Raw genomic sequence first — 21,859 nt, forward strand, 5'->3', positions numbered from 1 at the left:
AAACCATTGGTTTGTTCCCGCCAGCGCCTTGTGTCCTCTGCAGCCACTGTACGCTTCAGGGTTGGCGCTTTGCCAAGCACCCTTCCTTGAAGCTGCATCATCGCTGTGCTGTCCCCTCCAACCCGTCTTCTTCTCACTCCGCGTCCCAGACTTCGGACACCTTTACCCCCTTCCCACCTAGGCTGAGTTGAAATGCTAGGGTACGTCGCACAATATGACAGAAACAAAGATGCATTTAGAAGATTGTAAGTCTTCCTACCTTTCGTATTCCTGACTTGGGAGGGGTCTCTATTGGCTACAGCGATACCGAGACGGCTGATCTTCAATAGGGCTGGATGACCTGTGTGTCCGCTTCATTATAAACTTGCCCCGGGAAGAGCTCGAATCGGTCGAACGTATATGTTTCCAGGTTGAGGAAGCACAATGGTTCTACGAGGATTTCATCCGGCCGTTGGACCCGGCTCTTCCTTCGCTGTCTTTAAAAGCTTTCGCCTTGCGTATCTTCCAACATTGCCCGCTTATGTCACAATGGTCACATTATCATCATATAACAGCATTTTCGGAGTTTCTGGCATATAAAACCCGTGTTCCGGTGCGCGGGGCCATAATGCTCAACCAAGACATGGACGAAGTAGTTTTGGTCAAAGGCTGGAAGAAGGGTGCCAATTGGAGTTTCCCACGAGGGAAAATCAACAAAGACGAAAAGGATCTAGACTGCGCTATTCGCGAAGTGTATGAAGAGACCGGCTTCGATATTCATGAAGCTGGGCTCGTTAAGAACGAAAAAGACGTCAAGTTCATTGAAATTACTATGCGAGAACAGCACATGAGATTATATGTCTTTCGTGGGGTACCTCGCGATGCTCACTTTGAACCACGCACTAGAAAAGAAATCAGCAAGATTGAATGGTACAACTTGTCGGAGCTGCCAACATTGAAGAAGAGCAAACAGCAAGACCAGGGCTTCACGGTTACGAACGCGAACAAGTTTTATATGGTCGCACCATTCATGCATCCGCTCAAGAAATGGATCGCACAGCAGAAGAAGCTCGACGCGAAAATGCAAGTGGGTGCGACTCAAGTGTTACCAAATGAGGGCGAGATGTCGATGGATGAAGGTTTTGCGGCGCCTAGTCAGTCTCTAGGATTGGCTTCTTCCAGCGACCTGCCCGAGGTCGCGCCATCTCAGGATGCCTCCGCCCATCTCAAACGCCTCTTGAACATCAACGACGCTTTTCATACGCCAAGCACAGCTCCCTCTGTCGATACATTACCAGCTAACGCCTTTAAATCTAATGCTCTTTTGGAGCTTTTGAGAAGTGGCTCCTCCCGCGAACCTAACCCACAGACCCCGAGAAATGAGCAAACGTCGCCAACGCATGCCATTACTGCAGCAGTGCCTCCTCAACATCCAGCTTATCCTGCTCCGACCTTGTTCCCAGGCTTTCCTGTGCAGGGTCAAAGTTCACAGCCTGGTTATCTCTCACAGTTTTCGACACGACAACCACCTAGCGCATCATCTCATATACCACATACAAACAACCATGTCCTTGACCAGCATATGTCTCAGCGGCCATTAGCCCAATCATCTCCCGCGATGAATCAGCATGGCCATCCAACTGGGTATGGTGGAATGGATGCTTATCACATCTCTACACAACCCTACAATGACGCACATTTGCCGTCCGGTCCACATGCTACACCGGCAAACCAAGCGCCTGCGGCCCCTTACCAGCGGACTGGAGACCCGTTTTCTCAACCAGCTCAGCCACCCCAGGTCCAAGGAGCGAGTGTGCGTGTGCCGCCTGCCAGTAAGCTACCGCCTCCGAAACTCACAAGTCACTCATTGGCGCTATTGAGCGTTTTCAAGGATGAGGCCTCGAAGACGCCTAAGACATCTCATGCATCTTTGACGCCACAGCCTGATCAGGTGCCCATGAACGGGCGCAAGTCGTCGCAGCATCAGGATCAATTGTTAAGCCTCTTGAGAGGTTCTCCGGTTACCTCTGGGTCGACACCAGCCGAATTAGCAGGCCATTCAAACTCTCCCACTAGAAAGCAGATTCTACAACGGCCACGTGATTCTAGCCCTACCCAACAGGCACTTGCTTACGCTAGTGCGTTACCAAAGGGCAGTCCCTTGAATTCAAACGTAGCGTCTAGACCTGTGCACCCATTACAGCCTGAGGCAACTGCTAAGCCACCTGGCAAAAGGAATCAGAATATTTCGAGTCGAAAGAACAAGGATCGACAGCCCCAGGGCCTCTCTTCACCCATTACAATCTTGGCTAGACCCCAATCCGCTAAGAGAGAGCAATCACCTAATCCTGCGGTGGCATCATCCTCGAGGACTTCATCCCGTACCCGCAAGGATAGCAAGCCGAAGAGCTCTGAACCCCCGAAGCCTTTCCAGCCACAAATTCTCCGCCGTCCTCAAAATTTGGACCATATACTTCCTGTACGGACCAAGGAACCGCAAGATTCAGAACAGCCAGATGGTCCTCAGATTCCAAGCACTGAACAAGAGGCAAGCAATTTTGATCGCCGACCAAGTCAATCCGCTGCTCAAAAAGAGACTCTTCTCTCCCTTTTTGGCAAACAACCGGCATCACCGAGCGTTTCGCCCGCAAGAGAGCTCAATGTCCACATTTCAGGATCAAAGCCAGTAACATCATCCGTTGTCAGTCCGCTTTCGCCTCTCAATCTCCCCACTCCAACTGGGATGAGTAGAGATTCTCCCGCGCCAGAAGATAATGGAAGCTTGAATGCGAGAGTGTCTTCACCAGATAACAAGGCTTTCTTACTTGGATTCTTGCAAGGTGTTGCCAAAGGGAACAAGTAGGCGTGCTTGTACCTGGCATTTCCATATAGTACAGTACTAAATACAGCTCTTTGCTTGGGCAGGGTTCGTGGCGCTTTGGACGGTATAATTCAATAGGCTATATTCATTATCGTTTCTTGGACTTCTCAATTTCTCTGTACGTAATGAGTGGTCAACAGTAATTAAGTGGGGCGTAGTATATATTCTGCCGCGTGCCACCGCCCGCTAATTGATATCATTGCCCATGGAGCTTTGGTTGATTTGTAAACTTTCTCCGAAGTCGCATCCACTTTCTTAACAGCGCCATTCGTTAAGCATGATGCGCCCTAGCACATCTGTTCGCACGATATGTGCTAATTGCTCGAACCACACCCGGCTCTTCTCAACCACCGTCCGTTCACGCTCGCAGCAGAAGAGCGATGCCACTCCAGCTTCCCCGCCGCAGGCCGGTTATGCTCGCCTCACGAACCGAGGCCTGATTTCCATCACCGGGGTCGATAGTACCACCTTCCTTCAGGGGCTTATTACCCAGAACATGTTAATAACGAACGACCAAAACCGCGCAACCCGTCAAACTGGATCCTATACAGCCTTCCTCAACTCTCAAGGTCGAGTGCTTAACGATGCTTTTCTGTATCCGCTTCCACAAGCAGACCTTACGTCGCCCGACGAACCCGCATGGCTCATCGAAGTCGATAGGAACGAAGTAGCGAGTCTCATGAAACATTTAAAGAAACACAAGCTTCGTGCGAAGCTAAAGCTACGTGCTCTTGAAGACGGCGAACGCACGGTGTGGGCGTCATGGAAGGACCATGAACAACCCCGCTGGGCCGCATATAACCTAGAATCCTCATCCTCCTCTCCGTTCTCGCCTTCGTCCTCGATCGCCGGCTGCATTGATACAAGAGCTCCCGGATTCGGCTCCCGCCTTATCACTCCAGGTGCGGAAGACCTCCGGACCCACGTTCCTGACGAGACTCAGATTGCGGGTTCGGAGGTGAGTCTTGGAGCCTATACCGTGCGACGAATGCTGCATGGTATTGCCGAAGGCCAGTCTGAGATTATTCGTGAATCGGCGCTCCCGTTGGAATGCAATATGGATATGATGAAGGGAATTGACTTCCGCAAGGGCTGCTATGTGGGTCAGGAGCTTACGATTCGTACCCATCACACGGGTGTTGTACGGAAGCGGATTTTGCCCGTGCAGTTATATACAGGAGATCAGGATGCTCTTGAGTCGGCTGGGGCGCCCGTATATGATCCTACTGCGGAGTTGCCTCTACCTCCAAGCGCGGCGAATATGTACAAGATCAGTGCGCGAAGGGCGCGTAGTACGGGCAAGTTCCTCGGTGGAGTTGGTAATATCGGTCTTGCATTGTGCCGGTTAGAGATGATGACCGATGTTACTCTTACTGGCGAGCGCACCCAGTATAGCCCTGAGCAGGAGTTCAAAGTATCATGGGATGCGGCAGAAGAAGGTTCATCAGAGCACCAGGAGCCTGGAGAGGTCAAAGTTAAAGCTTTCGTGCCTTCTTGGACAAGAGACTTCATCCTCAATGGAGGGGTGAAGAAGAACACCCGTGGTCGTGAAGCCGAAGGCCATCGAGCACGGGAGTTCCTGGAGCAGTTAGAGGAAGAAGAGTCGCTCCGACAGAAAGAGTAATAGACCTTTATGATATAGCATATGTATAGTAACGACCATGTATCATAGCACAGCAATCCAGACCAAGGGTGTTCCATATAGTTAAGGGTATCTCTTGTAGTAAAAAGTCTATCTATACATAATCCCCACAACGCCAGTTATTTGCCCGATTAAATCTCAGCTGCAAGTTAGAGGAAGAACCTGTAAAACTGATACTGATGCCGGAATATGCGGTTAGAGGAGGGAAGAAAAAGGAACCAGAGTAAAAAAAAAACAAACAACATGCTAATTAAGCATTGGCTTCAGCGGCCGCGGCCTCGGCGGCATCTGCAGCCTCATCTTCTTTCCGAAGCTGCTCTTCAAGAGCTCTGCGCTCCTTCTCCCGCTGCGCAGTCTTTAGTCGCATTAATGTTATTTCTTCCATGCTAGGGGCACTTGGACCGTTAGTCGACGAACTAGAGGTCGACTTAGCTGAACCAGCTGCGGCTGCAGCAGACGCGAATGAACCGAAAGATGGCGCTTTACCAGGCCTTTTTCCATCTGAGCCCGTCGTCTTGACCCCAGGGAAACCGAATGAAGGCTTGGGAGGCGCAGCTGGCATCGTTGGCTCACTTTTCTCCGCAGGAGAAAGAGGACGGTTGTTAGACCCTGCCCCTAGATCAGGTTGATTGCCAGATGCCCAGAATACAGAGTCGATTAAGCCCCAGTCGCTACCTGCTTGCCCAGCGCTTTGGCGTATCTTCTTCTCACTGTCGAGAACGGCAGCATGCGCACCCACGATGGAAGTAAAGACCACAACGCCCGTTGCGACAGTCTTTTTCTCACGCTTATCTCCAATACGTTGCCGCTTATCCTTGAGCACAACAACACTTTCAACCTTGCCAAACGGAGTGAACAAAGACGTTAAGCGATCCTTATCCAAGTCCACGCCCCGACCTTCACGAACCCAACGCGCCTTCACAGCTCGTTCGAGTTCCGGCACATTCGCTCCACCTTCCTGCGAACGATTGACCCGCTGGCTACTCTTATCGGCAGCCTTCTGTGCCTCTTCCTCCTCCTGGCGCATCTGCTTCTCCTCCTCATCGACCTTCTGCTTCAATCGTTCCTCCGCCTCTCGTCGTCGCCGCCGGCCATCCTCCGCGATCCGCTCAATTTCCCGCTGCAGCTTCTCCTCCGCATCATCATCCCCCGTCCCACTCATCCACGTCCGTTTCACCCCGCGAGGCGCACCACCCACCGCCGCAGCACCAGCGCGTTCCCTCGCTTCCAGATCCTCCCTCATCTTCCTCTTCGCCGCATCCATCATATCCCGCTCGCGCTGCTTCCGCTGTCGCGCCTCCCGCGCATTATCGTAGAGCTGTCGTACCGACGGATCAGAGAGGACATCGTAGGCAATCTGTAACGTGTGGAACTTGTCGATATCTGCAGGTGTCGGGTTCGCGATTTTATCGGGATGGTATTTCAGAGCAGTCTTTCGGTACGCTCGACGGATCTCGTTTTCGGCGGCTGCTGGGGAGATGTCTAGTAGAGCGTAAAAATCTTGATTGGAGGCGGCGTGCGCCTTGAGATCATCGTTTGAAGACATCTTGTTTGAGCTTCCACGGTGATGTCTTTAATATGTAGCGATATGGAATATGGTGACTGAGGTGGGTATGGAGGCTTGCGCTTTATACGCAAGTATTCTCGGGTACCCTAATTAATTTCGATTTAAGGTGAAGGTGCTTGAAATATAATGTTGTGAAATGACTTGGGAAAATAAATGTTGTTATTGAACTCATTGGCGGAGGCGGTGGCGGAACTTAGAATTTACTGTCCAGGCTTGGTTAGTTTGCTCTTTTAATTAAATAATTAAATAAAATGATCTGACATGGGCCGTGATCTCCAAATTGTCGAGAGGCAGCAAAATTAAGACTAGACAGATACCAGCTCAATTCTACCTCAGCTTTCGATCTATATATACATTTGAAATATATCCCTTGACTATTGATATCTACAGGCTAGGAGAATACGACAGCAAGAGCACTTGCAACTGCCGGATTTTTGGATGTAGAGCACGTCAGCCTGTTCATTTCTATAACAGTTCACCCTTAGAGTTAGGCATTGCCTGTCAGATCACTCCGGTCTTCTGTCACTACATCAGTAGAGGCGGTTAGAGCTATCGCACTGCTACTTGATCTAGACCCTCGCACTCTTTCAGCTTTTCTCACAGGAGTAAGTTGCCAACTGTGGCTAGCATTGGCTTCCGGGCTCCATATGATCTTCGTGCAATTGTGGAGCCAATGGAGGAATCCAGCATCCAAGTCAATGTCACTCCCGAGTATACATTTTTTGTCCAGTAAAATAATATGGACATCATGGGGCATCAGAGAAGCTGGGCGAGATCCCGCAGCGATCGACATACAAGCAGTAGAGACGTGTGGCATCCAAGCGAGGCTTGATTTGCGGGGGACAGTCAACAGCCTCCTAAACCGACTCCAAGAGGTCTACCGCCGCGGGGACTCTTGACTTAGACACCTGCAGAGCTATGACCAGAGGATCTTTAGCATATTCTGTCGCAAAACTCCTAGTAAGTGCTGAGTTTCATCTGCATAGCGCAATGCTGCTATCTTAATGGAAAACAGGTTGTATGCAAGGAGTGTACTAAGCGGCCGTTGCTTTTGAGAGTCCAAATTCAAATGATCGACGGCGGATTTCGAATCTCTTCTGGTTAAGCCTGAAGCTCGGAGCCTGTTGCGACATGGGAACAGTAGTTCCTATGAGTTCAGCGACGGGGATATTCACCATAAGGTGCGCCACTAAAGGCGACAAGGTTATGATAAAGTGACCGGCGAGTGGTTACCCCTCTCTCCGTATCCCTTCACCTCCCCTCTCTTTGCTATTTATGTCTGACGGATTTTCTCGAATTCTGGCAATCCCCAAGTCACCATCCAATCAGAACCTAAAACAGCTTTAGCCGTGGCGCGTTCTTCTGGCTTGAATGCAAGCATTGAGCGAAGCATGGTTAGGATGGCCACCATCTCGTCCCTATCGAATCCACCCATGCCTATTTTGTCTCGCGGCGCTTGTATCTCCTTTTCAAAACAATGCTCAAGAGATGGGAAAATAAACCGGTCCTTCTTTGGCTCTCCTCTCTCCTCAAAATATTCATGACGTACCTCCCAGCTGTCCCACCACTCAAGTGGCAATGGCCCGAGGATATCCACCTGCTGAGATGAAATGTCGTCATGTGTGGCAAGTGTGGCATCAAAGAGTGGGCGCGAGCTAAAGATAGACCAAATGGCACATGCAAGAGTCCAGATGTCAGTAGGAAATGAAAGAGGCTTGTCAGGTTCAAAATAGGCGTCAGGTGGTAAGACAGATAGAGGTGCATGGCACTGGTCGCCACGTCGCTTCTGCTGGGAATCAGTAGGAGAGAAGGCTTCACCAAAGTCACTGAGGAGGAGATGGGCCTCGGCAAGGGTAACCTCATTTGCTTTCTTCCCTAACCATACTGGCACAGTTCCACGAGCAGGGGTACCGGCGGGAAGAGGTTGTCCATCAAGTCGCATAACTGCTTCTGTGTACGGCTCACCAAACGTTTGGTAGAGCTGCTCAACAGAGAGTCGATCGAAGCTAGTTGGCAGCCGTATCAGAGCATTTCCAAGGTGAATATCTAGGTTTCACGAATTAGTGATGACATCTTGCTATTCTTGTCATAACTCTCAGGGAACAGAAAACCAGACGAACTCCCACCCAACTGGCTTACCTCCGTGAACAATCCCTTGGGCATGGATATATGCAACAGCCAGAACAAGTTCAGCAACGAGAGCACGCGCAGTCTCGATTTTGAAGAGATGGGAGAAGCTTGCTGCAGCTACACTGCTTTGTGCTGGAGGTGTTACATAGCATTTGTGACATCCATTTGGGCCCTGAATTTCAAATCGGTCTTGAATTATGGGAATGATGGAGCGGCCTGGATCATCAACCCCAGGGGAATTTGCAATGGCACATAGAATGTCAGCCTCATGAGGAGATGAATCTCCAGTGCTGATTTTCACAGCAACATACACTGCCTGGTGCTCATCGCGTGAAAGCCAGATTGTCGAATATGCTCCATGGCCCAGCTTGTGAACAACTCGATACCGGCCTTTAAGCACGTCTCCAATGTGTATTGGATGATACCCCCCAGGACGATATCTCTCCAACCTCTCTACACCCTCAATGGGCTGGTATTCGAAATAGGGGACATTTTCAATTGAGGGCATAGTGAGCCCGGATTTTGCGGCAAACTGCCTAGGGAGATGTAGGAGTAGATGAGGGTTTGGGAGATGTCTTAGGAGAGAGTTTCGCTTGTAATAGGCAAGGAAGCCAGAGATTGAGGGCGCTAATGATCTCATAACAACGACATTCTTGCTAGCACTTAGGGATTGTGAGAAAGAAAAATGAAGCAACCACAAGAAGATAAGCTAAGCGCTACAGTCAGTGACCTCCAGTACCTGTTGGAGCATACGGCTCTCCTTTGGTCATGACCTTGCTTAATCACCATGACTAAGCTTATTAGCCAATGATGAAGCTTTTCAGTATTACTACACATAGCATGGTACTATTTCCCAGTTACAGTACTACTAGTAGTTACCTACTAAGTATCAAGTACTGGCACTAACTTGGTTACATGCAGATTCAGAACGGGTGCATATGGGACCCCATGCAAATCGTAAATAGTTCCTATGTAGTATAGGGGATAATCTGATCAGTATATACTCAATCGGCACGAGTGTAGACGTACTATAGGGCCTACTGAGTCAATAGTCACCACGGATCAGCCTTGACTATAAGATGACTACTGCGGACCGTCCAATATCTCACGCGAGATGCGATAATGGAGATCATCATCTTCCACAAATACATAATGCTCAGCTATTCTGCTGGTGGCCCTTACAAACCAGACCAACCTCCTCGATCAAAGACCTTTTCACACACTGCCTCCTACAAACCGCCGAAGAAGATGAAGTCTCTCACTATCTTTCTTTTCTCCCTCCTTGTGCTCATCGCAACAACTGCTGCCGACGAAATCACAAAGCGCAAAAGGCTTATCGAATGCGCGAACAAAGAATTGGACAAGGAGAATGCCGGATGGAAACTTCAGGGTGACGAATTGGAGAAATTGAAAAAGATCATAGACGACGAGGTCTTGAAGGAGCCCCTCAAATCACATACCGCGGAAGAACAAGCAAAAGTCCTGAAGGAAATTGAAGACGCCGGGAAGAAAGACCTGCCAAAAGTTTCAGTCAAACAGCTGGACAAGATTATGGCTAAACTGAAAGAACACTCTATGCATTGCGCCAAGGAGATGAGGAGTTAGAAAATGAATTAATGCGGAGTGGTGGCATTGGCTTGCAGTAAAGGAGTAAAACGGCTCCTTCGGGCAGGACATTATTCAAGATGGAACTTCAAGAACTATTTCATGGGAAAGAGAAGAACACTGCAGCTTGTAAAGTGTTTTTCGACTACACGTCCAGCAGATGAGCACAGTAACAATGCCTTAGATTGACAACCAGACCACCTGATGTAGACCAATGCACGTGTCTGATGGCTCCATCATATATTCCACTCACACAGTATCAAAAAACCACTCACTTGAATATACCTTACAACTGGGGATTCCTCCCAGAAAAGATGGACGACGAAACTATGCCCTCCCCAGCACAGCTGGCTCTCGCAATAGCCATCGTCAAGCAGAAACCAGCAGACTTAAGTGTCAGAGGTAAACAAAGACTAAATCAACCACCATGATTGTATCTATTCACCAAAAATGATAAACCTTGCAGAGTATATTCTAAGAATCAGACAACATATCAAAGACACCCGAGACGCAGACAAATCCTATACCCAGGATAAAGATAGATTCTTCGACAGCGTTTCCTTCTGGCAGCAGGCGTACGAAAAGTCCGAAGCAGAGCAGAGCAAACTCCTAGATCGTATTTATGATCTCGAAAGGCGTAATGAAGCACTTAGTGCTAAGTTGCAGGTTCGAAATACCCAGTTCGAGGAGGAACAGTCGTCGACAAAGCGAAAAGCAACCGTTGGTGAAAAAGCCTTTGGAGGCGCAACGACACGGAAAAGAGCCAAGACACAGATGGTTAATGGTGCCTTAGGTCATGCCTCAGCTCCCTGGAATGGACTTGTTCGACTTGATCATACGGAGGAGTGTTAGTTTGTATCGTCGTCCTCATCTTCTTGTGTGCTGCGCTGACTGGTTCTTGTCTCAGCCATCGGTCCAGTCATGAGGCATTATTATACGCTTCAAAAAACCCTTCAGAAGAAGTCCAATGGCTTTGATATTGTTCAGGCTGCAGTAAAGCTATGCGAGACCACTGCAAATGAACTTTCAAAAGTAATCTCGGAGAAAAGAGCGGCCCCTTGTGCTTCGAGGAACAAGGGCTCAACGCGGACTGAGATGCCGACTACCGATGAAGTGCTTCGCTGTGTTTCATGCACTTTCCAGCTTCTATTACGGGTGATAAAGTCTCTATCCGGAACAGATAATGGCATGCAATATTCCAATCGCGTCATTTACCATATTGTGCATCTATATGAATCAACAATGAATGCCTTAGAACAATGGTGCAAGGCCAAATCCGAACAGACACAGTCAGCCAAGCAGAAACACGCCACAAGCAACAGGAAGGCTAAAGACAAACAATTGCATGATTCTAATATGAATACCGATGACGAGGATTTTACGCAGATGGCTCAACTACTAAACGCAATGACTTCCTCACTTGACACTGGGTGTGCGGGACACCAAGATTTGCTAGAAGGGTTTCTATTCATTTTGCTCAATCGCGTCGGAAAGCTGCTGTGCCTGTTCGTCTTTCAGGATCTACAGCTAAAACCTGATCTTCGTGCAGACTTGACAAAACTTCCGCACCCTAGAGGCTTGACAGAACTTGACCTCAGCGATAAGTCATTGTGTTCAGCAGAGATGGAAGCGAAGTGTCTAGTTTGGCTGCTGGAGAGAACATTGGCCGTATTCCGTAGTTTTACTTCATCGTCTTCATCGGCATCTCGGGATAGTGACGGAAGCATAATATTTGCGGCAAAAATCAAGGAAAGACTGCAAAGCACCCTGCTCCAAGCTGTTTTTGGCACGGATTCGACTTGGGGAAAGTCACTCCGGCGACCCGCGCCAACTGATGGAGATCTTCACAATCTACGCCTCCCTTCTCAGAACTCTGATCAATCGGTCCCAGATTGGTTCACGCAAGAGGTATGGACGCTATTAGGATGGGAGATATTGGTGAAAAGCAACGCTTCAGAGCTTTGAATACAGATTTGCCACCAGTTACTACTACTCTATCAATTAGAAGAATGCCAGTGTTCAATACAAAATTAATGGGTATGGTTTCCAATTGTTCATGGACATAAAAGTCGGCTGTTCTTCTCGACAGTTCCTAATAGTAATCTGATCGAATATCAGTTTAAATCAAGAATCCGAGCTGCATTTCCGCCCAGCACGGCTCCGGCTGCGCCTCCATCTTTATCGAATGTAGCGTGGATTGCCTTGTAGTTGGTAGTCACACTGGGCCATTCCCCTTCCTTGTCATCCAAGGGAGGGAAGAACGGGTGGTCGGTACCTAGTACTTGGTGAGCAAGATCCACATTAGACTGGCCTCATTTTGAAAAATCATACCGAAAAGCAGACGATCTGTTCCGGATGCTGCCATTGCTGCTTGCAAGCCGGCGGTGCCATATACCACAGCATCCAGATATATATTGGTCTTCAAGACATCCCACACGTTTCTTTGAGGACCAGGCACATCACCACCGTTGGCAACGAACTTGCGCTCATGATGGATACAGCTCTCGATTCGTCCTGCCAGGAAGGGGAGTGTGCCTCCGGAATGAGCCAGTAAGATCTTCAGCCGCGGAAACCGATCAAAGACACCCGCCAAAAGCATTCGGGTTACTGCAATTGTCGTTTCAAGGGGAAACCCTAAAGCCAGCGGGAGAACATGGCCGTAGCGATTCATCGCATCCGAGCCACCAAAAGCTTCGTCCGGTAGTCCGTAATGTGGGTGTAAGAATAGAACTGATTCAGTATCTTGCAGCGCCCCCCAGACAGGATCCAGCTGGGTATCGTCCAGTCCTTTCCCCAGCCCGGAGGTTCCCATGATGACCCCACGCAGATGCGGCAAGGTCTTAAGTCTCTTGATTTCGTCCACGACAATGTCAGCTCTAGGGGCACTCAGCGGCAGCGCACCGAAAGCAAATAGGGATTCCTTCTCGTGTAGCGCTAGGCTTTTGTCTGGGTCACCGGCCTTGTTAACGCGTGCGCATGTGTTTTCAAGATCGTCGTTGATGCGTTGCGCCCATGTCTGCGCTTCTTCAGGTTCGAGGAAGTCCAACCAGGGGTTGGCGAGGGAGATCACGCTGCAGTTGATTCCATGGCGACGCATGAAGGCCAGCTTCACTTCGATATTCCAGTAGGATGAGTCGACTGGACGACCCCGCTCATCGAGGGGAATGGAAGGATCATCATCTGAGGACAGTATAATCAAACGAGGGTCTGTACCATTAGCTGGATCATGGACGTAAGGGACGCTCTTGCGAGCGCGGAGCATTTCCATGTACGCAGGAGGGTAGACATGGGTATGAATATCAACAATTAGAGGTGACATGATTTATTCTGCTCTTCCGAGTTTAACAGCGAGGGTGAAACTGTGTCAAGAGAATGACGATTGACACTTTGCTTGTGAGGTTGATGAGGTTGCAATGAAGAAGAGGGGAAGTTGAGGAGTCGATGCATATGAACATGAGGGTGGGGTTACGATGTGCATCATCTCCGAGATCACTCTTTTCACAATAATCGTAAGCATGTTGAATTCTGTTATCATGGCCTGATTTGAACTCTAGATCAATGACTGTTGTTATCTTTCTCTGTGATATGTAGATTCAAATAAAGATAAGATTAGATACCATCCGTCAGGTATGTAGTAGTATTTTATTATCTTCCCCGCTCTATTGGATGCATATCGTTTTCATGCAGGTCACGGGGAAAATCTTTCACTCCTTTAAGGATCGCCCTTTTTCTCTTCTTTCATCTCTCTCAATGTCCCGCCTTCTGGTCCAGTGGAGTAGAAGTGACTTCACCAAGTCATTTCACTCTTCACCTTGCGCCACCACTCTATTTAACGTTTAACCTCTACCCTTCCTCAATTCCCATTTATATTATTCCATCATCAATCTCTATACTTCTATAACCTACCGGCCCTGTGTCCTCGCGAACCGTAGTGCTTCAAAATGGAGGGCAATCTGCCGCAGCAGTCATGTCATCCAGCAACCACCGCTGTTGACAAAGATGATATTGTCATTCCAGTGAGTACAATTGCTGAAACTCAACGCAGTGCTCCCGTTATATTATCCATCTCCTTGACCAACTCACCTTTCTATATATCTTGAGCGCTTGACTTATGATTGTAGGTCATTGACTTCGGTCCCTTTCTCAACGGAACCCCCGCTGATAAGCATGCCGTCGCCGTCTCCATCGTAGAAGCATTCAAAACGTCCGGTTTCCTCTATCTCAAGGAGCACGGTCTTCCCCCGTCTGTCGTCTCCCGGGTGTTTGGCTCATCTGCACGCTTTTTTGCGCGACCCCAGGATCAGAAAGACAGTCTGTGTTGGACTACCCCACAGGCGAACCGTGGTTACGTTAAGACGGGACAAGAGAAGCTGAGCAACGTGGACGACCCAACGGCACCTGAAGTTCTCCGAACTACCCCAGATCTCAAGGAAACCATGGAGATTGGTCGCGATAATTTGGACAATCAACCTAATCGCTGGCCGGACCAGATCGACGACGAAGGAAAGGATTTCAGAGAAGTCATGACATCATTCTTCAACATGTGCAGATCCCTCCACACGGAAGTGATGCGAGCCATCGCACTTGGGATGAACTTACCAGAGCATTACTTTGACTCCTACGTAGATGCAGGAGACAACAATCTTCGATTGCTACACTATCCTGCCGTGTCGAAGGAGGTTTTCAAAAAGAACCCATCGCAGGTTCGTGCGGGCGAGCATAGCGACTATGGCTCCATCACGCTTCTCTTCCAAGATCGTCGCGGTGGGCTCCAAGTGCGCAGTCCCAAAGATACTTATGTCGATGTGACCCCCATCGCAGATACAGTGGTCGTCAATGCGGGTGACCTGTTGGCTCGATGGTCAAATGATCTGATAAAGAGCACGCGCCATCGCGTCGTTGAGCCACCAACCCCAATTGGTGAGGAGGACAATTCAGACACGTACCCAGACCGCTACAGCATTGCGTATTTCTGCAACCCCAATAACAATAGACTCATTGAAGCTATCCCTGGAACCTATGGGGATGATATCAAGGAAGCGAAGTACCCAGGAATCGTTGCCGGGGATTATCTGGTCCAGCGGCTCACAGCTACTTACTGAAATCTTGACGAACTGGTTGGTTTATTATCCGCTTCAGCATTGATTTATCCGAGCTGCAACCCTATTCTTCGTGTCTTCTCATCAGCTTCCGGTATCCATTGTAACGTAGTGTTTGCGGATGATGAAGAAAAAGTCAATGCATGTATCTCCAGTCTAACGTTTACATATTGACATGGAATGAAACTGTTAAAAGACAAGGATGCTCTCCTCAATAAGTCGCCACCGCAGTACTCAGTCTTCCACCGTCGGTGATGGTGATATTCCCGTTCAAATAACCGCCCGCAGCACTCGCCATATAGAGGATCAACCCTGCGATATCCTCCTCACCACCAGCCCTCGTAAGAGGAATGACCTCCCTCTTAAACGACCCATCCGAGATTCCCTTATCACCCTCCTGAAAATTCCGCGTTGACATCTCGGACAGATAAATCCCTGGCGCAATGCCATTAACTCGGATATCATACGACGCCAACGTCGTCGAAAGCAACTTCACTAAGTGATTCGCCGCTGACTTGGAAAGATTATACGCCGCACTAATCGGCACCTTCCGATTAAACCCCGCAATAGAAGTAGTAATAATAACTTGCGCAGTAGGCGTAGCAATCTGATTCTTCACAGGCGCCGGCCGCCGCTTATTCGCCGCTTCCAGCAACGGGAGGAAAGCCACTGCCGTATAATAAGCACCGGTCACATTGACGTCCAGGACCTTAGTGAAGTCCTCCATGGGAACGGACCAGAGGGCATCGCGGACCTCAGCGAGACTGGGGAGGGATCCGTCTGGCTTAGGAGGCGGGGGACTAGAATTTGGGCCGAGAATGCCGCTGTTAGCGATGAGGAGATCAACGTGATCTGTCTGTGCCGAGATGGTCTGGTAGGCTGCTTCGAGGGATGCTTTTGAGGAGATGTCCGCTTGAATGGGGATTATGGCGCTACTGCTGCCGTTCGGACTTTGCGTGATGGTCTCTTGCAGGGCTTCTTGTCGACGGCCAATTATGAAAATCTTGGATGCGCCGTTTGCGTCGAGCGTGTGGGCCATCATACGGCCGAGGCCTGTAGTATTGCTGTTAGCTGGTACTTTGTGACGGGGTTCGTTACTTTTGTTCGCTTGTCTTGGCTCAATGCGGCCTGTTTTTCAATTCATGCGGTGATACGGTGGACTTGTCACTTCCGTATTGGCTATGGAAGAAGAAAATACGAGAGCAAACAATAGTGCTGCTTGTACTTACCACTTCCCCCTCCTGTTAGGACTACGACTAGTCCTTTGACGGAGAATAGACTCGAGGGTTGAAGGTGAGACATGCTTGGATGAAGTTGTGAAGTTTGTAAATGTCCGCGACTGACAAGGGGTCAAGTGAAGTAGCGTGTCAGCAGGGTTCTCTTCTTACAAAAATATGTCAATGGTTTATGGAGGAGAAACAAGTGAAAGGATGAGATGAGTTGATTGATAAGCCTGGTCTATAGTATATTCGTCATTTCCCCACTCGGGGTTGGCCCGAGGTGCCTGCGGGGTAAACTCTCAAGGCCTCCAGCAGTGTTTGCTCTTTCAAGTCTTTTATTTTCAACTAGAATCCTTTAAAGGTCATGTGGTTCATACTCGTAGTAGAATGTTGTTGATCTGCATCTTTTTGGACAAGACTGGGTACTGTATGGTTTACTATCAGTAGCGGCCACTTAGGTAGCATGATAGGCAATATATGTACTATGCATGGATTCTAGAAGTAGAACTATGATTCCAAGCCCATTGGAGCCCAGAACCAACTCAATTGCATCTTACGTTGATCTATCCTAGATAATACCATTGTCAACACATTTCCACTTGATCAAATCGCGGGTGTTGACAGTTGGTCCAGTTTTGTATTGAAGCATACTCAACAACTCCCCTCAAGGCAACATGCAGCCAAAGCCTCTCTTGATAGTATCCTTTACCATCACAACGCTCTCTGCAAGCCAGTGATCATCGGTCTGAACTTAGGGTTTCTGTGTCACGAGACGGCGGCAATCAGACACAAATTCAAGTCTGTGGAACATACAAGTTTTATCGCACTCAGGAACGCATGACTCTGGAGTCAAAAGAACACCCCACGACTTGCTACAGGATATTTTCTACGAGCCTCCCCGGTTCTCGGTATTCGGCTCATATTCGGCTCATCGGGTTCTAAATCCAATTAATACGAACTTCAAGGAATAGGTGAGCTTTGCTTCACGTCATCGCTGCGGGCCAGCCGTTACTTCCGTCATTGCGCTTCAACTGAATTAAACCAGGCTATCAACTTCCAATCCTCGTCAGTCCCACTTTTCGACGCTGTATGCACTTCAACTCAGGCTACACATCTATATATTCCCTTTGATTTTTTGAGCACGGCTGCGACCGTTACATGCTTCGTCGAGCTAGCTCAATAGCTCCAACGATGTCTGGTACACGGGATTGTCAGATCTCACAAAATAGCAACAGCAGGACAATTCCAATCAACGCTGATTTACCTACTTGTATATGCAATATTATCCCTGCCAACGCTTTATATGAGAAGGTCCACTTTTGCAAGTCCACATTCAGACGTTATGCTACCGTGATTGGTTTTAAATTGACCGCTATTGCTGTTTCAACGGCCTATCGAAGTCAACTGGAAGGATTTAAAATACCGAAGAGCAGACTTCTCCACAAGGATTGAAGCGTTGATCAATCGCAACGTATTTCTACCCGTTCTAGGGATCCGTTCGTTTTCAATTGAATGATTGTGACATGCGCATGCCGCACGTATTACGCATGCAATATCTACAAGGCATGGATGCCGGTATCATCACAGTCAAATCCAGAATTCTAGACAGGCAACAGAGATTGTAGACGAAATGATAGAAGAATTGCGTCAGGCATTGTTCAGTGACTGATGGAGTGAACACAGAATCTTTATAAATCACCGGTGCCCATAATCAACGTTCGTAACTTCAACCAGCTGTTTTCCCAGTTGGTGTATACATCTCCTCGTGAGCTTGAGGCTATCTGAACGCGTTAGTGGTTGGAAATGCCTTGGAATCGTTTCATTGCGCTCAGTTGCCTGAGCTGGATGCCAGCGATACTGGCAGTTCCCCAGGCAAAAGTTCGATCTACAACTATTCCACCTGTGGTCAGTCACCCAACTTCGCTGACCCACACTCCATTCAGTGGCACCCCAACCACCACCGGGGCTTTGCATGCTTCTTCAATTGGCACTGGCATTCGCAGCCTGGGAATCCCACCCACAGCGACAACTTACCCTAGCGATGGGCAACTCCACGACCCTCAGCCAGGTCCATATATCCCAGCTGGGGGTATTGGAACTGGCGGAGAGACACCGGTTTATAACCCGAAGAGCGACTTTGACTATGAGTCGTTGGTATGTTTATAGAGGACTTATAGGTTGAGGGGCTCATATTAACTATCATACTAGGCCCTTGCTCTTTATCAAGAATATACCGAACTTGATCTGTTCCACGATGGCTTGGCCCGCTTCTCGGTAGAGAAATTCACAGCTGCTGGGCTCACGGCTGAGGATCGTTTTCTGATCGAGTTCATGGCGGATCAGGAGGTTGGACATGCAACGATGGTTACCAACATACTGGGCGCCGAAGCCCCTAGGATGTGCACCTATAACTACCCGTATACCACGGTACACGAGTTTGTGGACTTCTGTCAGAAGCTCACTCGCTTTGGGGAGTCTGGTGTTTATGGCTTCTTGCCCCATCTCAATTCGCGCGAAGCAGCAATACTTCTTCTCCAGTCGATTACCACAGAAGCTAGGCAGCAAATGATTTTCCGTCAATTCGAAGGACTTTTCCCGATGCCGGTCTGGTTTGAAGTTGGTGTGCCCCAGTCTTGGGCGTGGACATTACTGGCACCTTACATCAGCTCGTGTCCCGAGAATCAGACCAGGTTGGCCTGGCAGAACTTCCCTGCCTTATACATCGAAAACCAGCCGAACCCGGTGAGAATCAATGGATCATCTGCCTTCAATGAGACCGTAGGAGGAGGTGTGAATTCATTGAACAGTACCGCTGTCCCCAGCGACGCCTCGTGTGTCAACTCCACTACCGTGGGCTTTAGCTGCTATCCTGCGATTACGCACAACCGCACGCTACCCCTGTCATGGCCAGGCCGAGAGGTCTTTCTGCACTGGGATGAACCAGGTCGACCAGTCGGACCTAACAACAGCTACATCACCTCGACTAGTGCTGGAGATCCAAAATACGTAGTGTGGGTAACGCAGTTGAATGTGACATATTCGCCCCTAGAAATAACGGGCGACAACTGCGGATTGACAATTCAACCTGATGTACAAACTTATGCCGGAGATCCTGCAGTTAATGGCACCATGTTTATCGCGATCACAGACTCAGACCCCTATCTGAGCCCGTTCAACCTCTCAATGATTAACCCCCACGTGGTTGCTGGCCCGGCCCTCTATCAATCCGGTTGAATATATCAACTTGAGCAGTGTATAAGCAGATAAGCTGAAGAATATCAATGATCCGTTGGACATTCCATTTCCAAGATGGTGTCTTCCATTTTGAAGCAAGGGAGGAAGCTTGGTGACGGGCGCGTTCCTTTTCATTGACGCGCACTCACTGAGACAATTCGTATGGAAATATGCGGGAAGGCCTGATTGATGCTCCTACGTTGCAAAAATTATCCTTTTTATATAGCCATGGTCAGGTAAAATTCTCAATTTAAGGAGTGTGTATAGAGATGCATGATATGACATGTCCATAAATAGTAACGTTTAACTCCGCTAATGTCCGGCGGCGATCATAATATTTATCCCGACTTGACAGGTGAGCTTTTTCCATCGACAACCGTTCAGACACCTATAGCCCAACAAACCTCGAATTACTCATACACTTAATTTCTCTACACTACCCCGCCAGTATGGAAGCACCTAGGAATCGAAAGCAACGGCGAGCAGCTGCCGCCGCCTCCAAGAGCGACACCGACTCAACCTTCGATCCGTCCTCCATCCCGATGGCCCATCCACCCCGAAACACGACGAAGAACCCGAAAGAAAAGACCCTAGTCGAATTGATAGCTGAGCGGGAGAAGGAACTTCTAGGTCTGGGTCAGGACAGGAGTTCGACCGGAACGGGCGGTTCGACCCCTGGGATGGAGACCCGATTCGTGAGCATCGACCCGACGTCCGGCGAGATTTCCAACTTGGACGCATCCAAACTCCCAAACGAACAACAAGGGACGAAAGGATCCATCATGAGGTCAGCGTCGGACGAGAATTCAGGATCGGAGGAAGACGAGGGCGCGCCAATCCCACCGTTCATCGACACGGTGCTGCTTTCCGTGCCCCTGACGACGTTACACATGACGTTGGCCTATCTCGCGGCTCATCAGTACGCAGAATACATCGTGTTGGACAAACTTATCCGCGAATCTGTATTCGTTGCCTTTCCGATCCTGACATTTGCTATTCACCTGGCACATGGGCATATTGTGTCCCTAGGGAATGCTCAGAGTTCAGAACACGTCTCGCTCATCCCGTTCAGCCGGGATAAACTATCGATCGCGTTTCTTCGAAAGCTGCTTTTCCCGCCGTCATTGCGGACTATGGTCTTCCTTCCGCTTGCTATCTACCTTGGGGCCAAGCTGATGGCTATGACCAACGAAGAGCCATACTACGCTGTTATGAAGCGAGCGCCTTCTATTGGAACACTGTGGGTGTGGAGCATTCTGGAGATCCCAGTAGGTGCGGCTGTATTGGGGGCATTAGGGCCAATGATCTGGGGTGTGTGGTGGAAGGGTTACGGCATTTTCTGAGCGGGGACACACAGCAGCAATTACCGGAGGGTCCGAATATCTGACCAGGGATGTCCTGCCCGACCCATGCTTACGCTACTTCAGTTGGATTTCACATTATTCTATCTCCAACTGCCTCTGTAGGTCAGCCGGCACACGTGCCCGCAGCCGTATAACGGAAGTGTTCGGGATAAGCGAGACTTGTTTGGGCTCAAGCCGAATAGCAACGTCACCATGCAGGATAGATGGTCTAGAGTACTAGATTCGAGGACGCAACAACGTTGTATGCATGAAATGTCGAGGGGGTTCGGACGGGTTCGGCCTGGGACTGCAGTGGCACTGCATACATCACAACGGACATCTGGCAGACAACAGTGGGCCAGCTCTGCATACACAATAGTAGTGGGTATCTTGGGCAGGGAATAGTGTGGCCCAGGCCTCTAGGCAGAGCAATCATTTTACATACTACAAGCAGGAATTTTTCTTGCGAAAATCCCAGCACAGCATGTGAATATCACTTATTGGCTGCGACTTTCCGGTGACACCATAACAGCAGGCTATCAGGATTCTCAATTCCCGGTTTTTTGCCGAAACGGCTGAATTACATCCAATATAATCCATCTGGGAAATTTACGGGCGAGTAAATAGCATCCTGGCGGGAAGAGAGGCTGCCTCGGGGTCGACGTGGCGACAGACTAGTCGGGGACTAGGTTGATCGTTCCTGGTCGACTGAGCCTTGCCTCGCTTGCGGCCCCAAGATTGGATGGAATACGCCGGGGTACAACCGGGATTGAAACCCGACAGCTGTATCCCTGTGCACAAGCGACGGTGCCTTGAATCCAAGCGAACGTGGTGGTGTCTGCAGCTAAAGGAAACTATGTCACATGACGATATGCAACCCCAGTTACTCGACGTCCGTTCTCGAATAGAGCGATATGGCCCTTCCACTCGCTGGTATCATTGGCGACAGCCAGTGACTAGTTGCTATCGTCACGACCGTCACCAATCCTTGGGGTTTCGCTCTCTTTCAGTGATCGGCAAGGAGGGGAAATGGAGGCACGAAAGCGGCGCAGCTTCACCATCACCTAGCGCGCCAGGCGCATAGTCACCGGGCTTTGGAGGCAGAACGAGTATCTCCACCCTCCATTACCTCTTCGAGAGACCCGTCGATAGTCCGAAT

General features: G+C 49.3%; 11 protein-coding genes across 11 annotated transcripts; 7 read left to right on the top strand and 4 right to left on the bottom strand.

The window, feature by feature from the left end:
- Positions 1 to 214: 214 nt before the first annotated feature.
- F9C07_2234716 (decapping enzyme Dcp2) lies at positions 215 to 2,842 on the top strand (the record flags this gene model as incomplete). The annotated part of the gene is made up of 2 exons (XM_041293312.1): positions 215 to 245; positions 330 to 2,842. The coding sequence occupies 2 exons, from the start codon at positions 215 to 217 to the stop codon at positions 2,840 to 2,842; spliced, it is 2,544 nt and encodes an 847-aa protein (XP_041148201.1).
- Positions 2,843 to 3,137: 295 nt separating this feature from the next.
- F9C07_9033 (putative aminomethyl transferase) lies at positions 3,138 to 4,484 on the top strand (the record flags this gene model as incomplete). The annotated part of the gene is made up of 1 exon (XM_041286564.1): positions 3,138 to 4,484. One exon carries the CDS (start codon positions 3,138 to 3,140, stop codon positions 4,482 to 4,484), a length of 1,347 nt encoding a protein of 448 aa, XP_041148202.1.
- Positions 4,485 to 4,752: 268 nt separating this feature from the next.
- Positions 4,753 to 6,048, bottom strand: F9C07_9034 (putative cell cycle control protein; the record flags this gene model as incomplete). The annotated part of the gene is made up of 1 exon (XM_041286574.1): positions 4,753 to 6,048. The coding sequence occupies one exon, from the start codon at positions 6,046 to 6,048 to the stop codon at positions 4,753 to 4,755; it is 1,296 nt and encodes a 431-aa protein (XP_041148203.1).
- A 729-nt stretch (positions 6,049 to 6,777) lies between these two features.
- On the bottom strand, positions 6,778 to 8,707 carry F9C07_2259770 (kinase-like domain-containing protein; the record flags this gene model as incomplete). Its single annotated transcript, XM_041286575.2, has 2 exons — positions 6,778 to 8,115; positions 8,209 to 8,707. 2 exons carry the CDS (start codon positions 8,705 to 8,707, stop codon positions 7,343 to 7,345), a joined length of 1,272 nt encoding a protein of 423 aa, XP_041148204.1. The 3' UTR covers positions 6,778 to 7,342.
- A 614-nt stretch (positions 8,708 to 9,321) lies between these two features.
- Positions 9,322 to 9,804, top strand: F9C07_2234720 (uncharacterized protein; the record flags this gene model as incomplete). Its single annotated transcript, XM_041286573.1, has 1 exon — positions 9,322 to 9,804. The coding sequence occupies one exon, from the start codon at positions 9,322 to 9,324 to the stop codon at positions 9,802 to 9,804; it is 483 nt and encodes a 160-aa protein (XP_041148205.1).
- A 314-nt stretch (positions 9,805 to 10,118) lies between these two features.
- F9C07_2071915 (uncharacterized protein) lies at positions 10,119 to 11,809 on the top strand (the record flags this gene model as incomplete). The annotated part of the gene is made up of 4 exons (XM_071508772.1): positions 10,119 to 10,206; positions 10,271 to 10,651; positions 10,712 to 11,712; positions 11,762 to 11,809. The coding sequence occupies 4 exons, from the start codon at positions 10,119 to 10,121 to the stop codon at positions 11,807 to 11,809; spliced, it is 1,518 nt and encodes a 505-aa protein (XP_071364610.1).
- Positions 11,810 to 11,918: 109 nt separating this feature from the next.
- F9C07_2234722 (putative metal-dependent hydrolase) lies at positions 11,919 to 13,123 on the bottom strand (the record flags this gene model as incomplete). The annotated part of the gene is made up of 2 exons (XM_041293325.1): positions 11,919 to 12,079; positions 12,136 to 13,123. 2 exons carry the CDS (start codon positions 13,121 to 13,123, stop codon positions 11,919 to 11,921), a joined length of 1,149 nt encoding a protein of 382 aa, XP_041148207.1.
- A 459-nt stretch (positions 13,124 to 13,582) lies between these two features.
- On the top strand, positions 13,583 to 14,906 carry F9C07_9038 (oxidoreductase; the record flags this gene model as incomplete). The annotated part of the gene is made up of 2 exons (XM_041293314.2): positions 13,583 to 13,820; positions 13,926 to 14,906. The coding sequence occupies exons 1-2, from the start codon at positions 13,746 to 13,748 to the stop codon at positions 14,904 to 14,906; spliced, it is 1,056 nt and encodes a 351-aa protein (XP_041148208.1). The 5' UTR covers positions 13,583 to 13,745.
- Positions 14,907 to 15,026: 120 nt separating this feature from the next.
- On the bottom strand, positions 15,027 to 16,298 carry F9C07_9039 (short chain dehydrogenase/reductase family). Its single transcript, XM_041293326.2, has 2 exons — positions 16,133 to 16,298; positions 15,027 to 15,956 (listed from the first exon to the last, which is right to left on the bottom strand). The coding sequence occupies exons 1-2, from the start codon at positions 16,203 to 16,205 to the stop codon at positions 15,115 to 15,117; spliced, it is 915 nt and encodes a 304-aa protein (XP_041148209.1). The 5' UTR covers positions 16,206 to 16,298; the 3' UTR covers positions 15,027 to 15,114.
- Positions 16,299 to 17,314: 1,016 nt separating this feature from the next.
- On the top strand, positions 17,315 to 19,357 carry F9C07_2070441 (ferritin-like domain-containing protein; the record flags this gene model as incomplete). The annotated part of the gene is made up of 3 exons (XM_041293315.2): positions 17,315 to 17,393; positions 17,988 to 18,277; positions 18,332 to 19,357. 3 exons carry the CDS (start codon positions 17,315 to 17,317, stop codon positions 19,355 to 19,357), a joined length of 1,395 nt encoding a protein of 464 aa, XP_041148210.2.
- Positions 19,358 to 19,806: 449 nt separating this feature from the next.
- Positions 19,807 to 20,700, top strand: F9C07_9041 (uncharacterized protein; the record flags this gene model as incomplete). The annotated part of the gene is made up of 1 exon (XM_041286565.1): positions 19,807 to 20,700. One exon carries the CDS (start codon positions 19,807 to 19,809, stop codon positions 20,698 to 20,700), a length of 894 nt encoding a protein of 297 aa, XP_041148211.1.
- Between the last annotated feature and the right edge of the window lie 1,159 nt (positions 20,701 to 21,859).

Source organism: Aspergillus flavus, chromosome 5 (genome assembly GCF_009017415.1).
Source record: "Aspergillus flavus chromosome 5, complete sequence".
Taxonomy (NCBI): domain Eukaryota; kingdom Fungi; phylum Ascomycota; class Eurotiomycetes; order Eurotiales; family Aspergillaceae; genus Aspergillus; species Aspergillus flavus.

What these genes read in the sequence shown, in the direction of transcription:
- F9C07_9039 (XM_041293326.2), bottom strand. Translation starts at nt 16,205, where the DNA reads ATGTCTCACCTTCAACCCTCGAGTCTATTCTCCGTCAAAGGACTAGTC. An exon ending in CCTAACAGGAGGGGGAAGTG is followed by an intron (nt 15,957 to 16,132) that starts GTAAGTACAAGC and finishes GCAATACTACAG; the next exon opens with GCCTCGGCCGTATGATGGCC.